The following is an 18,098-nucleotide window of genomic DNA, read 5'->3' on the forward strand; positions in this document are numbered from 1 at the left end:
TCTATATAAACCGCTCATCGACAGCTCTTTTCATCTCCGCAGCATTTGTGGTGCCGGTTTCAGTTGATTCAGCATGTATAATACTCAAAAAATGGCTCTGAGCACTATGGGACTCAACTGCTGAGGTCATTAGTCCCCTAGAACTTAGAACTAGTTAAACCTAACTAACCTAAGGACACCACAAACATCCATGCCCGAGGCAGGATTCGAACCTGCGACCGTAGCGGTCTTGCGGTTCCAGACTGCAGCGCCTTTAACCGCACGGCCACTTCGGCCGGCTATAATACTCAGAATGTATTGCTAGTAGCTTTAAACCACGAGAGAGGTGCCATAATGCAACAAGGTAGGAAGTGTGCCATTGCACGACTTACGTCTCGGCGCAGACGGGCAGGTGTTCTGGGTCAGCGTTGATGCGGCGCTCGATGAGACGAGGACAGGGGCGGCCCAAGCCGTGGCCTAACCGCACCACCTCCCGCCGACGCACCTGTATCTCCGGCGTTGTAACCTGCAGCATGCAACACACTCAGTTATCACTGGTTTATAGTAAATAACGCCTTGCCAGTTAGTTTTGCGAATCTCAAGAGAGTCATTTAGTGAAAGGTAATGCTTTCTCCGAGTAAGCTACATATCAGAACAAGTGGAAAATTTTTTGGTCTGGAACGAGGTTGGGATACATAATAACGACTTTTATATTGCGCAATGACGTAAATCAAGTGTCAACTTTAACAGTTGAGAAGTTATGTTTGTACAACGTCTTGAAGCAATCCTCTTGTGTGTGTTTCGTACGAATATACAGGCTGATTCAGAAGTAACTGTACAAATTTCTTGGGTGTAATATATGCGTCGAAATAAGAGCAAAAAGTGAAATAAAGTTTTGTCTGAAACTGATTTACTTCAGAGTTATGGTGCATCATGCCATTTATGGTAGGCATATCATGGAACAGTACAGGCCTTTTGCGTGTCGTGTTCGTTTGTCTCGTATATTGACTGATGTTGCTTTGTACACCCCTCTACACAGCTGGGTAGAGTCTGGCACAAAATGTTCATGTCTACTTGACTTCGGTGTAGTCCATTGTACTCTATGGTGCTGTCGTAGTGCAGCGACACCAGACGTACAGCCATTCTGTCGTTAGTTCATAGACTGCAGTCATTGTATACCGTACGATTGCGTAATCAAATTGTGAATACGCGGATATGTGCCTCCTTTAAGGCGCATGTTTCCAAACAGAAGAGTACCAAAGCACCAGACTTTGACAGCTGTGCCGGCCGAAGTGGCCGTGCGGTTAAAGGCGCTGCAGTCTGGAACCGCAAGACCGCTACGGTCGCAGGTTCGAATCCTGCCTCGGGCATGGATGTTTGTGATGTCCTTAGGTTAGTTAGGTTTAAGTAGTTCTAAGTTCTAGGGGACTAATGACCTCAGCAGTTGAGTCCCATAGTGCTCAGAGCCATTTGAACCTTTTTTTTTTTTTGACAGCTGTGGAGAGACTTTTAAGGAAATATGGCATTCGTGGTGCGCCACGGTTAGGTCGGCCTGAACTGGATGGAGTGGGTGTTGAAAACATTCTGGAAATGGTAGGCGAAGATCCGACCACAAGTATCTGCCATGTAAGTGCGATTGTAGAGGAAGCTCAATTACGCTATAGTGCCTGTTTCAGAAACAGCAGTTTCACCCGTTTCACCTGCAGACGGTACAGGAGCGGACATCTGTAGACTAACCTAATAGCAGAATTTCTGTCAGTGGTTACTCGAATGCCATGCTGCTAATACACTGTTTGGTCGCCGGATACTGTTTGCGGGTGAGAGTCTCTTTACCCCTACGGGTATCGTGAATCGTGAACGTTCATAACATGACGTGTGGGCGTATGAGAATCCTTGCGTAACAGTGAATATTTTGTGTGGTATAGTGGACAGTCAGTTACTTGAACTGCGTGCAGATTCACAGATTCGGACTGGCAGAGTGTATAGACAGTTTATGGAACATGAATTGGGAGGTCTGTTTCATGATGTCCCACTCGCTACAGGACCCAGAGTAAGGTTTATGCACGACGGCGCCCCTGCACATTTTAGTCGGAGGGCAAGAGAGTATATCAGTGTTGCTTATCCCAGTAGATAGGTCGTGCAGGACCAGTTGCTTGGCCTGCCAGATCTTTGGATCGTAAGCCCCTGGACTTCTAGCTTTGGGGTGTCTCAAGGAGTTCATGTATGGTGTTGCAGCTGATAACCTTTCACAAATACAGCAGCAAACTGGAAACGGCTGTGCAACTATACAGAATGAGATGAACAGAGCCTGCAACATTCCTACAGTGGAAATACGTCGCGCACGTCACCGTCTTTGGCTACATGGACTTCACTTGAACATGTTCTGGAGTCAATGTGCAGTACGTGGATGTATTGAATTTCGGATCCCTTCGTGTCGTTGCCTACTAAGAAGAACTAATTTTGGGTTGTTTATGTTGCATATGTGATCCATACTCTGATGCATAGCCCTGAAATTAAACAATTTCAGACAGAACTTCATTTAAAATTTTACTCTTATTTTGATACATATATTACACCCACGAAGTGTGTACCTTTACTTTTGAATCATCCTGTATAAATTGGTATACACTGCCATCCTGAAGTTGTTTTGTTTAGGACGATTTCTGTCCAATGGATGGTCATCCACAACTGGTGAAGATCTGTAAAGAACCTCTTCCTTAATTTTTAATGGTTAAGAAAGGGACGCTGTATTCAAACATTGATGTACTTCTCTTGATAATCTAAGCGGAAAATGCTCCAAAACTCCAGCCACATATGTGAAAACGGAGAAAGTGCTCGCTTAGTAATTTTACGATTGGTGATTAAAAGTTTATGAAACAGCTGACACTACTGGCTTATCAGAAGAAAGAATACTGTCCGATTTACACGGAGAGTTAGCTGGGAAATGGTTTGGTGCAGCACGGATGCTGCATTTCCTGAAAGTTAATCAGAAGCCAATGCATAAAAGAATTTCTTGAGAATATTTGGGATATTTAAAAAAGAATCAAACTGATTCTGTAAGCCTATTTGTCATTGTGGATGAGACCCGTATTCATCACTCCACTGCAGATACGAAACAGCATAGAAACGTGTAGACAAAAGGCGGTAACGTTGCATTAAAAACGCGAAGACTATTTCATCTAGCATAGATATTTTCCAGGATGCAAACAGAATCCTAATTAATAAAATGAAACTAATCTGAAGCGCCAAAGAAACTGGCATAGGCATGCGTATTCAAATACAGAGATTTGTAAGCAGGCAGAATACGGCGCTGCGGTCGGTAACGCCTATATGAGACAACAAGTGTCTGCTGCTACAATGGCAGTTTATCAAGATTTAAGTGAGTTTTAATGTGATGCCATAGTCAACGGACCAGCGATGGGACACAGCATCTCCGAGGTGGCCCCGTCAACACCGACATTGGACTGTTGATGACTGGAGACATGTTGCCAGGTCGGACGAGTCTCGTTTCAAATTGTTCCGAGCGGATAGACGTGTACGATTATGGAGACAACCTCATGAATCCACGGAACCTGCATGTCAATAAGGGACCGTTCAAGCTGGTGGAGGCTCTGGAACCATGTGGGGCGTGTGCTGTAGGAGTGACATGTGACCCCTGATAACGTCTAGATACGACTCTGACAGGTGACACGTACGTAAGCATACTGTCTGATCATCTGCATCCATTCATGTCCATTGTGCATTCCGACGGACTTGGGCAATTCCAGCAGGACAATGCGACACCCCACACGTCCAGAATTGCTACGAGTAGCTCCACTTCCGCTGGTCACCAAACTCCTCCGACATGAACTTTATTGAGCATATCTGGGATGACTTGCAACGTGCGTTCAGAAAAGATCCCACTCCTTCATACTTTTACGGATTTATGGACAGCCCTGCAGGATTCATATTGTCAATTCCCTCCATCACTACTTCAGACATTAGTCAAGTCCATTCCACATCGTGTTGTGGCATTTCTGCGCGCTCGCAGGGGCCTTAAGCGATATTAGGCAGGTGTGGCAGTTCCTTTGGCTCTTCAGTGTATATATTTCTAGAGGTCTTTCCAATTCTCAAACATCTGTGATGTATATATGCAGACTGAAAGTAAGGGCAGGATTCGAACGCGGGAATCCTGCTGCTTAACACATGCACTAACCACTACGCTACCCTGGCGCAGTGACTATGCGCAACTGTACGGACTACCCCAGCACGCCTCCCTTCTGCTTGTTGATTAATGAATGCGTAAACAGTAGCAGGCTAATGCTGGAATTATGGACCAAGTGGACAGAAAAAGAATTGAGAAGAAATTTAGATTGTAAAAAAGAAATATATCATCTTTCATCAGATCACAGCACCTGTCCATAAAGGTACTTTGACGATGGGAAAACTGGGTAATAATACAAATTGTTAAGCAAATCTCTTTGTCAACTTGATTTTGAACGGTATGACTTTCACTCATAATTGTTGTTAAAGGAAATTGTCGATGGAAAAAAAACTTTAGAAGGAACGGAGTACTTAAAGTCTAACATCCCGGCGACGACGGGTCGTTCTAGACGGAGCTGAGGTTCGAATTGGGAAAGGATGGAGAAGGAATTTATCATGTCCCTTCAAAGAAAACATACTAACATTCTGTTTAGGTGATCCAGGAAAACCACGGGAGAACTAATGTGAAATGGCGACCGGAGATTTAAACCTCCACCCTTCCGAATGCCAAGCAAGGTATCCTGTCACTTTGTCATCTCAATCGCTGAAGACGTGTAGAGTAATTTTGGTAGACGTTGTTTGTATTTTTCAAACCTTAGTGTATTTAGGACATGTAAAACACAATATGATGCGAAATTCTGTGCTCGATCTCGTACTAGGGACGCAAAACTTCACCATTCATAGTCAATGGGCACGCCGGGCAGCACACGCTTTTTGCAAGCGGCTCATGCAAGACACATCTGAGTTTCATATTAATTCTATCAGTTATGTCCGATAGTCATTTCACCAGAGCTCACGAGCAGTCTTCTGCTGAGTCTCATGAAATATTAGACTATCTTCTCTCGTAGTTTTAGGGAACATCTGATACGCCATGTCTTTCATTCTTTTTACCACCTCACGTTTCTAGTCCCACTAATCACGGTATGTGTTAAGAAAAACTACCGAGGTAGATGACTTGTATCATCCCACTCCACAGCGGTCCGTAAAACATCCTTCTCTAAAAGAGTCGTACAGTGAAAATCTATTTCGCCGAAATATTTTTCCCAAGATAAAGAAATGTTGACATTGGCTCTTAGTCCAGATCATGTATTTTTTAAATCTTCTGACAACCTATAGTTTAACTGAATTATTTAAAATTTTCATGCATCATATTTGCTGACTGGACTTTCTGATTTACTGGATTCGACGAGGATGTATGCTATCATGGAGTCGGCTCGCTTGCTCATCACGAAGGATCAAATCCTAATGTTTGATTTCAAAGTCACCAGACATACAATATGTTAAAGAGAACCATTAATGTACCTATAGAGTCAAAACACACACTTAAAATTGTGGTGGTATTGTTCAACAGTAGCTTACGGCTAACATGTACCTGTTCCTACGGTCATACTCAGAACAACGCTTTCAGCAATAGTATGTTAGTATACGTTTCGCTCAGTTATATTCAAGGATAATCCAGTCACTTCCTCAGTGAATTACTTCTTAAGCTGCTGATAAATAACATGCCAACACGATATTAAAAACTGCAAAATAGCTCTCAGTAAATCGTTTCACAAAATGTATGGTTACAGAAAATGCTAATTGTGATTGTCAGCCTTGTGTCAGTATATCAGTATCTCATAAAAGTTATCTCCACTGTACAGTCGTGTCACTACACAGGGTAAGTTAGGAGGAAATGTACATGTTGTGAAAGGTGATACTATTACTCATTCTGAACAAAAAACTTCGTAAGGACATATGTCATATTCCGAACGGTTTCGTAATCGAACACTTTTAACGTCACTTCTGTACGTTTTTCTTGAATAACTCTAAAACCACACCCTACATCGAAAACGTATCGCAGTACGAAATAAAACTACATTACATATCCCACAAAAAATGTTCTACTCAACTTTTTTCTGGGACTAATGGCTTGCATGAAGAGAGCGCCAGAATATTGAAAATCTCGCGCGAAGCGCATGTGTTGTAGCTGAGGTAGTTTTATAGGCCAGTCTGAGGTAGCTTTCCATTTTCAAACCAAAGTGTCCCGTATCAAATTGTTCGTCTCAACTTCATCTGCGTCTCAACTTCATCTGTACTACTGTAGTACGTTGTAAATAATGACATTCTTTGAATAATACAGAAATGCGTTCTATCTACCAAACCATAAGGAACAGTTCATATAGCCATACGAAGTTTTTTGTTCAGAATCACAAATACTATCATATCATAAAGCATGTACCTTTCATACTGACTCGCCCTGTATATGCTTACAGGCAAGCAGCACAAAGGCATTGACAATTCTTTGAGATCGTCTTTGAATCTCAGCATCTTCTGCCACTCTACTCTCTTTAGAGTTAGGAGGTTCAGATTGTACGCGGAGAAAATTATATTACGCAGACCACCATTAATTAACAATTACTGCCTGTTATAGTGTTCAGTTTCAAATTACAATAAAGGAGAAAAACATAATGATAATGTGGTTGTACTGAACTTAATATTTAAAATTTTCTGGAGAACAATTATGAACACAAAGGAATATTTCACGGATGAATAGTTTTTACCTCTCGTTTACTGTTTGCCACACATGTTTTCACTATAAAACTTCCTCTGGTCTCCAAATAATTTGAGAGCGTTACATTTACAGAGAGGACTAGTTCCAATTATCAGACGAAATGAGATTTGCTTTACCCCACACGGAGCAAGCGTTTTATATACTCAAATATGGTTCGCACTGCAGGCTTTGATAAATAACTTCAGCCACTAATTTACTTTCGTTTCTGGACTGTCGTATCTGTCTGCCAACACTAACATAAAAAATAAAAAAAAATCATGAAGCGACAAATTTTATGATAGTGAAATTTCCGAATGTAAGTCGCATGGCTGAAGATTTTGAGGCATCATCATTTCTTTGATTAGCATATGCAAGGGTCGCGTTTAACATGAACATGATTGATTGATAATTTTGTTTTCTTATCTGCAGAGGTACTGAAGCAAGGACCTTTTCTAAAAGTCGTTCGAAGAATTACTTTTGTTGCTTTTCGTGGCTTCTGAAAATAGCAGTGTTCTAAATTGATACATTACTTTCCGATGTGTGAGATGATATGTGTTGAAAAATCAAGCTTGCTATTAGGTAAAAGTGAAACGTAATGCGGCCAAAACAATGTAGTATCAGTATTGCTGCCACATAAACATCACATAATTGGTCTCTAACTGCTCTGCGGTGCAGATTTCAGCTTTTTGTGCAAAACGATTAACTGAAAAACATCTCTGTCATCAAAAAGTACTACATAGCGTTGTTTATAGTACAACAGCTATTAAAGAAATGTTGGTATCACGTTTAGGTAGACTGAGAGAGTTGTAAGAATCAATTACACAGCGAAATGTACTTTGCCTCCTGTATATTGACTTTCAGAAAACGTAGCTGTGATGTTTTCTGTCGTTTTGCAAATATTAGAAATGTCCACGTTACGTGAGTCAACCAAATTCCACATTTACAGTTTTGACTTTCATTTTTGTCGCTGGTGGCTGCCGTCATAAGCACACCATGCAGTGATGAAACAGTTTGCTAAGTTACGAGTCACCTTGTGTGCACGATACTACCACCATCTGTATAGGTGCATATCGCTATCCCATGAGTTTCGCCATTTCATTGTATAGCGGAAAGTGGCAACGCGTAATGCACCCAGGAAAATTGTCGAACTCTATTGTTTTGATGGTTGAGATGTTACTGAGTGAGGAAGCATAATGTTGAATGGGCATACCGATCTGCAACTATTGAACACGGTACGCTCACCGGTCAACGTTATTGTGACACTATACTCCTTTCCCATGAGCGTCTTTTCAGAGCTGCATGCAGGTGGAGGAGTTCTTGGAACGAGAGGATATTCGGACAATGGACCAGTCTGCCCGTTCCCCGACTTACATCCTTCCGAGCATCTGTGGGATGCGGTTGTGAGACGTATTGCAGCCCGTCCACATGCACCAACGAGTATCCAGCAGTTGTTACCCGCGCTGGTTGGCAATGGAACGTCCCAACACAGCAACTCCTTACCAACCTAGTGGCCCGTAAGGGAGCATGTTGCAGAGAATGCATTGCCGTCCGTGATGATCTCACAGTCTCTAAAAATTGTGTCCACCCGTTTGTAAGGTCCAGCATTCGGGAGGACGACGGTTCAATCCCTCGTCCGGCCATCCTGATTTAGGTTTACCGTGATTTTCCTAAATCACTCCAGGCAAATGCCGGGATGGATCCTCTGAAAGGGCACGGCCGACTTTCTTCCCCATCCTTCCCTATTCCGATGAGACCGATGACCACGCTGTCTGGTCTCCTTCCCCAAAACAACCAACCAATGTAAGGTCCAGGGAAATATCATGAACAGCGGTGACGTCAGCGAAATAATTGTCTTTGAATAAAACTGTCATTTCTATTCGTCTCATTGTGTACTTCTTTCAGTTACCTTCTGTGCTATACAGTAACCGTTCTTTCTGTGTATGGTCCAAGTTTCAACGAATTGTGTCACTTGGCCGTGACACATCATGCGACAGTTACTTTCGTCCTTACTTTTTGCACACCATTGTAGCTTCTACAACATCAGCAGCTAATTTCTTTAAGATTTTTACTGCATAAAGAAATAGAATACATTAAGGCTGGAACCAAATTTTCGTGTGTTCGTTGGACGCGGAACATGAACAACGTGCACCTGCCACACTTAGTACGCACATATTCCTGCACAAAGATAGCACAGTGAGGAAACGTAGTAAATGATATCGTTTATCCGATTTTTAAAATCCACTAAATATAATGAACATTTTCCCTCCGTGTGTAAAATAACAGGAAACAGGATAGACAAAAACAATATTATACTTTAACTCGCACGAATACAAAGAGTTCTAATTTGTTGAGCTAAATTTGGTTACAGACGTGACCAACGTATTTAGATAAGTTACACAATCACGATGATTTTAATCATTCCTCACCGTCTGGTATCATTCACTGAAGTGAACACATTCCAGATACTACTCTTCTTGGTGGCCTTCTTAATAACAATCATTTCAAATGAATTGCTGATTCTCCATTATCTCTTCAGAGTTGATGGGATTACAACAATGTACATATCAGAAGATTCATTTCCCTCTAGGGAGCTTCTATAAGGAAATTTAGAAAATTTTTCTATTTTCACTCTGATTTTTCGTTTTACAAGTGCCCGCATCTCGTGGTCGTGCGGTAGCGTTCTCGCTTCCCACGCCCGGGTTCCTGGGTTCGATTCCCGGCGGGGTCAGGGATTTTCTCTGCCTCGTGATGGCTGGGTGTTGTGTGCTGTCCTTAGATTAGTTAGGTTTAAGTAGTTCTAAGTTCTAGAGGACTGATGACCATAGATGTTAAGTCCCATAGTGCTCAGAGCCTCGTTTTACAAGCATGTCAACTGAAATGCATGGAAGATAAGTATTATCAAGTTTACGGTTTTCCCCTCTAGGGAAGGCACCATGCACGGCCAACCGATTCGGATCGTATTTGGCAGATCACTTGTGTACAACCTAAAATGAAAGACTCAGATAATTTGGCACAACAGCCTCCCCCTTTCCCTCCCTCTTTCACTGTCGCTTTTGAGGAAACGATCAGTGAAGTTCATGATACGCGGCCGACTTAAAATTGACGGGATCGATAGATAATTGAAAACTGAGCATTTTTAATAATCATATACACGGGCAACTAAAACATTTTATCCAGAAATCAATGCAAGATACTGTTACATTTATGTAACCATGACGTCCAATGAAACCGCTGCTTACGCAGCGACCAAGGCATCCCGTTATGGGGCAGTGAACCTGTGTCCGCTTCCCAAATACATTCTGCAATTTTTTCATTGGTATTTTTCTCGCAGTGAAATTTTAGAACAGGATGGTAAATGAGGTAGGTAAATCAATAACGAGTAACAACAACATAGGCAAATAAAATTTCTCAGGCACCTTGTATACAAATGAAAAGAAATCTGCAGCATACATCTGAGAATAGAACTCAAATTTTCAGCTCCCCAACCACATGCGAAAACTCTAGACACATTGGTCGAAATGTTGAAAGACCGAAGACTTACGTATGAATTACTCTTTCGGTTCTCATTCCTGTCTCAACTAAATATTGTTCACTTTACTTTAGTAGATACATATATTCAATATTTCTTAAGGTTACTCTCGTAATAAGAACTTTCAATAAATGTAAGATAATTTGGAGTTTACCCTTCCGCCACCATCGACGCAGCCATCCTGCAGCTTGGTCCACGAAGACCATTGGTTCACAACGCAGTCCTCTGCCACGACGCACGGCTGAACGGTGCGCGGCACCTTCCTGCGGCTCCTTCCTTCCAGACAGAGGCTGAAACACGACCACAACGTTTCCGTAATCAGATCGATTACCTCCAAGATAAGTTCTGTCTAAAAGACCATCAAGTTAGTTTTCAAAATTTATCAACCAAATTATAATACACAGATTTGACAAAAGTCATATGATAGAACTCAAGTTTTCAGCTCCCCAACCACATGCGAAAACTCTAGACACATTGATCGAAATGTAGAAGGACCGAAGACAGATGGCGGTAGTATCGCGTACACAAGGGACAAAAGGGTATTGCATTGGCGGAGCTGTCACTTTTACTCAGCTGTTTCACGTTGAAAGGTTTCCGACGTGATTATGACTCCACGACGGGAATTAACAGATATTGAACACGGAATGGTAATTGCAGCTAGACGCATCGGACCTTCCATTTCGGAAATCGTTAAGTAATTCAGTATTCCGATATCCACAGTGTTATGAGTGTGACGACAATACAAAATTTCAGGCATTTATCATCATAGACAACGCAGTGGCTGAAGGCACTCACTTAACGACCATGAGCAGTGGCGTTTGCGTAGACTTGTCAGTGCTATCAGAGAAACAACACTCTGTTAAATAATCGGAGAAATCAATGTGTGACGTACGACTAGCGTATCCGTTAGAACAGTGAGGCGAGATCTGGCGTTAGTGGGCTATGGCGGCTGACGGCAGACGCGAGTGCCTTTGCTAACGGCACGACATCGCGCTGCACCGCCTCTCCTGGGCTCGTGACCATATCGGTTGGACCACAGGCGACTGTAAAACAGTGGCCTGATCAGTTGAGTCCCGATTTCAGTTGGTCAGAGCTGATGGTAGGGTTCGAGTGTGGCGCAGAGCCCAACAAGCCGTGGACCCAAGGTGTCAACAGGGTACTGTGTAAGCTGGTGGCGGACCATGGTGTGAGCTGTATTTACATGAAATGGACTGGATCCTTTGATCCAACTGGACGAATCACTGATTATGAATGACTATGTTCGGCTACTTGCAGAGCATTAATAGTCTTCATGCTCTCAAACAACGATGAAATTTTTATAATGACAATTCTCCATGTTACCAGGCCACAAATGAACGCGATTGATTTGAAGAACAATCTGGACAATTCGAACGAATGATTTGTCCACCCATATCGACCTACAAGGTTCCCATGGAACATTTATGGGACATAACTGAGAGGTCAGTTCGTACACAAAATCCTGCTCTGACAACACTTCCGCAATTATGGATGGGTATAGAGGCAGAACGGCTCAGTATTTCTGCAGGGGACTTTCAAGGACTTGTTGAGTCCATGCCACGTCGAGCTGCTGCTCTACGCTGGGCAGGCCTGACACGATATTAAGAGGTATCCCATGACTTTTGTCAGCTCACTATAGTATGTCATGATCTGATCAAAAGTATTCGGGCATACCAATGTAATGCGGAATTGACTAGGCCTACTCGGTGTTACAAGAATCGGATTCGTCGACTGCGCTACAGACCCATTATCTTACCTTTCCGCCAATCCTCACCAGATAATCAGATCCCTCCCTGTAAGTGTCCCCAGTAGAATTGAAGCCATTATAAAGGTGAAGGGTCGACACATCACACATTAACGATCACTAACTGATGTGCAGGTACTTTCGATTGGATAGTTTATGTATATGTCATGGTTCATATTGAGTGTACCAGTTTTCCCGAAAATCTTTGGCGAGTCCTACGGGGGCTATTCGGAGGGTAAGGTCCGATCGATCGCGAAATGGAAACCATTGTGAAGATCCGATGAATCTTTGCATAGATGTATTGGACAGTGACTCTAGTATGCCTGTCTATCGTCTCCCTCAGCTCTTTACAGATCTGAGCACACACTGATCACGTAAAGATGCCTAGAAAATAGTGTCTCCCGTCAAGTATGAGTGTCTGTGAGAGATTTCGCCTGGTTTCATGCAGCCCACACAACGTATCTGTCATACATTTCCTTCTTCATGACAATATTCTTGGCAGCACACTGCAGGGGCAGTGAGGAAGCCCCTGCAGCGTTTTCTATGGGACGTGTTTGATCACCCACTTTACACGCCGAACTTGGCTCTCTCTGATTTTATACCTCTGCTCACTTGAAGCGCTGGCTATTAGCTGCAGATTCGTGCACAGAGTTTGCAGATAACACGGGCGGCTGCCTTCTACGACGAGGGTATTGGAAAATTGCTACAATGCTACAGCAAACGTCTCAGTCGGAGCGGTGACTATAGGTGGAACTGTTGCAAATAAAACATTTTCAGTTTTCGCCTTAATTTCCATTTCGTGTTTGATGAGACCCTGATGTACTGCAGATGGGGTAAGTTGGAATTGTTGGCAAAGGGACCGTTGTTCAAATGGCTCTGAGCACTATGGGACTTAACTTCTGAGGCCATCAGTCCCCTATAACTTAGAATTACTTAAACCTAACTAACCTAAGGACATCACACACATCTATGCCCGAGGCAGGATTCGAACCTGCAACCGTAGCGGTCGCGCGGTTCCAGACTGTAGCACCTAGAACCGCTCGGTCACTCCGGCCGGCAAAAAGGGACCATTGTTCCATCAGTGACTTGATGAGTGCAAGCGAAACGTTGTTAGATTTGTGTCTTTGCGTAAACAGATTTCATACTTTAGCTGGTAAAACTGTTCGACATTAGGTCCAGAATAATTTTGAGCAAATTTTCAATCTTTGGGCTGTCAGTGTCTTGTTTCTGTCCATAGCATAAGCCATAATTTCTGTACGATGTTATTTCCCACTTTCAATAAGACACTATTTATCGTAGGAACATGGTGATTTTTATGCTGGTGGTGGCAAAGCTACGTGCACGGTCATCGACAGCGAGAGATGAGTGGTGGAAGAGGGAGGGGGGATGTGGCCCCACAGCGGAAAAGGATTACATTACAAAAATGTACCAAATGATTCAATGATAACGGAAGAGAGCACCCGACTCTAGAAAAGTGAAAGAAATAGATGAAAATACTCGGAATTTAAAGTGCGATATACTGACCCTTCAAGGAATTAGGCCACAAGTATTCTGCTCTGTTTGGTGATCCAAAGGCGATCGGACCAATGTAGAACAGGACTGCCAACAAGAAAAATTATAAAGGAAAATCTAATACATAAATATAAGACCCATCACCCCAGGTTTAAAAGGGGTATTGAAGGATATAACAGTAATAACAACATACCTAGGAACAGTAAAAAAAGAGTAATTTTATGAACATCATAAATCACTATAATGTGGAAAAATATGACTTATTTCCAGTTTTGATATACTTTGATTCATACTTGGACGATATGAATATAGGGGGCTATCAAGAGGATACAATAGTACTTTGCTAAATTAGTCTGAAAAGATTAATACAGTGGTTGATTGATTTCAGAACGATTTAATTGTACGACACAATCACATATATTTCTAACGAAAGTACTGGTCTCGGTCCACATCGGACATCCGCAAATCGTAAGACACGGCCCGCGGTTTAGAGCTACCACAGCAGAAGCCACGTTGTTACACCGGTAATTTCAACAGAAATAAATGTATTTGTCCAGATAATTTGATTATTCTAATTGGTTTGCTGCTAAGAGTAACTAACTCAATTTCAGTACCTACTTTCCTCATAAAAATCATCCACTTCGGAATATGGAAGTCTATTGTTAAAAAAATGGTTCAGATGGCTCTGAGCACTATGGGACTTAACTGCTGTGGTCATCAGTCCCCTAGAACTTAGAACTACTTAAACCTAACTAACCTAAGGACATCACATACATCCATGCCCGAGGCAGGATTCGAACCTGCGACCGTAGCGGTCACGCGGTTCCAGACTGAAGCGCCTTTAACCGCACGGCCACACCGGCCGGCAGTCTATTGTTAATAAGATGGTTAATCAAATCGACTATGTGTTTAGAAATGTATTTTTGTTCTCCTTACTCGTGTACCTGAACTGGGTTTAAGGGACGAAACTGTGATTCAGATTACTAACACGGAAAGAGAATCAATTAGAACTAAGAAATACTGAATGAACGTGAAATATTAAAAAACAAAAAAGCGAAAATAAAATGTGCTCTGATATCAAATGAGAAGACATAGCACACCAAGAGAATTAGAATAAGAAACAGAAAACAGTCTAAAGAGTCGGTAGAAGCAACAAGAAGAAATGATTTGACGATGAATGAAGCCTAAATGCAGAGGATAAACACAACAAGACAAGTAGAAATGTTTAAATTTTCTAAATAATTAGGGTCATTTATCCACTAACAAGTCTACCTCCATAGATGAGTGGTTAGCGCGGGACCCCGGTTCGATTCCTGGCCTGGCCACAGATTTTCTCTGCCCGAGGATTGGGTGTTGTACTGTCCTCATCATTGTTTCATCCTCATCGACACGTAATTCGCCGAAGTGGAGCAATTCGAAGCAGGACTCATCACTGAAAATAATTCTACTCCAGTCAATGATTTCCACGGCCAGCGAGCCGTGTCTCGAGACGTGCCGGCCAGCAGTGGGATACCAACCTGACAATCACCCTCCATATGGCCTGACAACCAAGAGAGCTGGTCCGGGGTGCCATTTCATTTCATAGCACGACCCCTTTGGTTGTCATACGCGACATCCTTACGCACAGAGGTACATCGACGATATTCTATGGTAAGCCATCCTGGGCTTTAATTTCAGCGAGATAATGTCCTGCTACACACAACGAGACTTTCTACTACTTGTTTCGTGCTTGCCAAACCCCACCTTAGCCAGCAATGACGCCGAATCTCTCCCCAGTTGAGAACATAAGGAGCTTTATGGGCAAGTCCCTCTAACCAGCTTGGATTGTGACGATCTAATGATTTTCAGCATCTGGCACGATATCCGTCAGAAGGACATCCACGTCTCTGTTCATCAATGCCAAGCCGAATACCTGCTTGCATAAGGGCCAGAGGTGGACCAACCCGTTACTGACTTGCTTAATTTTTGAAGCTCTTTCTCTTGAATAAATCATCCAGTTTTTCTGAAAGTGTAGTCAATTGTTGTCTGTACATGTACGTCACATCTATCGATTTCCATCCGAATCAGATAATCCCTTTGTGGCGCGTGTTTTTTTTTTCCTTAGAGTGTATTTACAGATGCTGAGTATTTGTTTGGGGTAAATTCTAACAACTGTATATCTGCAAATACTAAAAATTGAAACTTATTATGTAGAATTAGTCTGTACTACCACCTTGTAACACATTTAATATTCATCCTAAAACAGGAGGGCTATTAACTAGGACATGAGAAAACTAAAAAGCGGCAGAGAATCGAAAGCCAGGAGTAATACAGTCTATGCATAAAAAATTTATTATAAAGGCAATATCAGTAATCTGTACGTCGTATTTAAAAGAATGCTAAATGAAATGATAAGAAATGCACTGAAAATATCATGCTATCGACCAAACTGAAGATCCTCGCTTCACCTGTTTCTTCTTAGGCAAATAACAGAGTCGTTTTATGGAAATGATGTAGATCTTCACTTCCTATTTGCTGATTTCACACAGACATTTGATAGTTTTGATATGCGTACGATGAGTACAGATGTAAAACAACTGACATCTTTGACAAAAATATTGATACAGCTGAGAAAGTAAGAGAACTGAGGGTGATTAATAGAATGATCAAGAGCTTTAACTATACCGTTGGAGTGACAGGGTAATGGTCCCTCTGTAGAGCAGGTTAACATAACACTGTCTAGTCTCATACAGAAAATGAAAAAAAAAAAGACACAATAATGATCCAGTCTAGTCAGAAATATCCATACGCAGATGGTATCAGCATTAGGGTAAGAGATAAAAAATGTATTAAATAAATAATTGGTGTAATGGTGACAGTAGAAACAATAACGTATTTCACTGTAAATGAAAACAAGACAAAGAAAGTAAGGTCCAGTTTTAAAATCAGAAAATCACTACACAATATGCTGTCAATTAATAGATATTTCAAAATTATTAAGCACATCATTTAAACAGGTTTCTCTATATTGGATGATCATAATTTGACACATTGTTGTACGTATAGGATACAAGCGGGAAATTGATTTTGTTTTGCAAACTTACAGGTATTATAAGAACAACAAAATTAAAACTATGATATTCCTCTGTGTGATCGGTTGTTACTTGTCGATCAGAACTGTGGAACACGTTAGAAGCTGATACAAAAAACCTAACAGCATTAGTATGAGAAAATACTGCAAATAATAGGCCAGTGAGGGAGGCAGAGGGTTGGAGAATGAGACATAATATTGAATTATGGGAAAATGTAGCTAAATTTATCAAATTCCAAAGAAAATGTAGGTTACCGTATCTGAAGTTGAATTTAGGTAATAAGATGCCAGAGACAATGACGAAAGAAAAAATACTCCGCTGGGTCTTCTCAAATTTATCAAAGTCCAAAGGAAGCGTAGGTTACTGTATCTGAAGTTGAATTTAGGTAATAAGATGCCAGAGACAATGACGAAAGAAAAAATACTCCACTAGGTCGAAGAGAAGACCTACAGGAAGATGGATGGATTATGCATTGGCTGACGTTGATTGAAGAGAAAAAGCTTAGAGGAAGAATTATCTCTGCTCGATCGATTCTAAGGAAATCACGCGTGGAAATACGCATACGGCCACGTTCACACCCAACGCACACCCACCCATCACCTGTCCGTATCACCCGTCACACTCACTCAATCACGCACGCACGCACGCACTCATGCACACATTCACACACACATATGTGCACAAACACACACACACACACACACACACACACACACACACACGAACACGCACCCGCACTCACACGCTCACGTGTGCACGCACGCTCGCACGCACGCACCACAAGAAATTACAAAAACAAAGTGGAAATGGTCGACAAACACATACTCTCGTACGTGAAATTATACATGTACATTGACAAACAAAGTCAAAAGCAATAAAATTTGCTATCAAACAAAAGCTCAAACGTTATGTCAACATTATTTATTTGCTCTAAAGTAACATGTACTCAGAATTAGAGTTTACTTTGTAGTACTGAGTGCTTTGAAATGAACTTTCCTCCTTCCTCACTGATTAAAACCGTCTACACTGACGCAGAAATTTGCCTTTGTCAGGCCACGCTCTGCTGACTGAGCAGTCTGGGACCCACCTCAAAGCTTACTGTGCCGTTACCTTACTTCTGCCGAGGCTCTCCTACTCTAAAGGTCGGGCTCGTTTCCCGGTACGGAACACAGCTTCAATTTGACGTAAGTTTCAAAGCATATACAGCCACGCAGAAATACGCTCGAAATTTTCCCTCTCACTGCGAAAAGTACATACGTCACTTGCAAAGTTAAAACAGCGCTACATGCCAGTTTTACTTTACTAGAATAATTTTTCTAGAAAAGCGAATGCTTGTCTGCTATCAGATACTGTCTCCAGTATGTCGTACTAAATAAGAGAAACTGGCGTTCTGAACACGTTGCTTCCGCATCTGCCTCCCAAGAAAAACGATACGTAGCTGGCAATAATTCCTTATACTAGTACATATTT

General features: G+C 42.0%; 1 protein-coding gene across 1 annotated transcript in view; it reads right to left on the reverse strand.

Annotated features, from left to right (window-relative positions):
• The window catches only part of LOC124721953 (thrombospondin type-1 domain-containing protein 7A-like), a 1,225,854-nt gene that overhangs the window by 532,468 nt on the left and 675,288 nt on the right, over positions 1-18,098 (reverse strand). Inside the window, exons 8-9 of the mRNA XM_047247119.1 lie at positions 10,438-10,573; positions 372-505 (exon numbers count right to left, since the gene is read on the reverse strand). Of these exons, the coding sequence (XP_047103075.1) occupies positions 372-505; positions 10,438-10,573 (270 nt within the window). The remainder of the gene's footprint in view (positions 1-371; positions 506-10,437; positions 10,574-18,098) is intronic.

This window comes from Schistocerca piceifrons, chromosome X (assembly GCF_021461385.2).
Source record: "Schistocerca piceifrons isolate TAMUIC-IGC-003096 chromosome X, iqSchPice1.1, whole genome shotgun sequence".
NCBI classification, from domain to species: Eukaryota; Metazoa; Arthropoda; class Insecta; order Orthoptera; family Acrididae; genus Schistocerca; species Schistocerca piceifrons.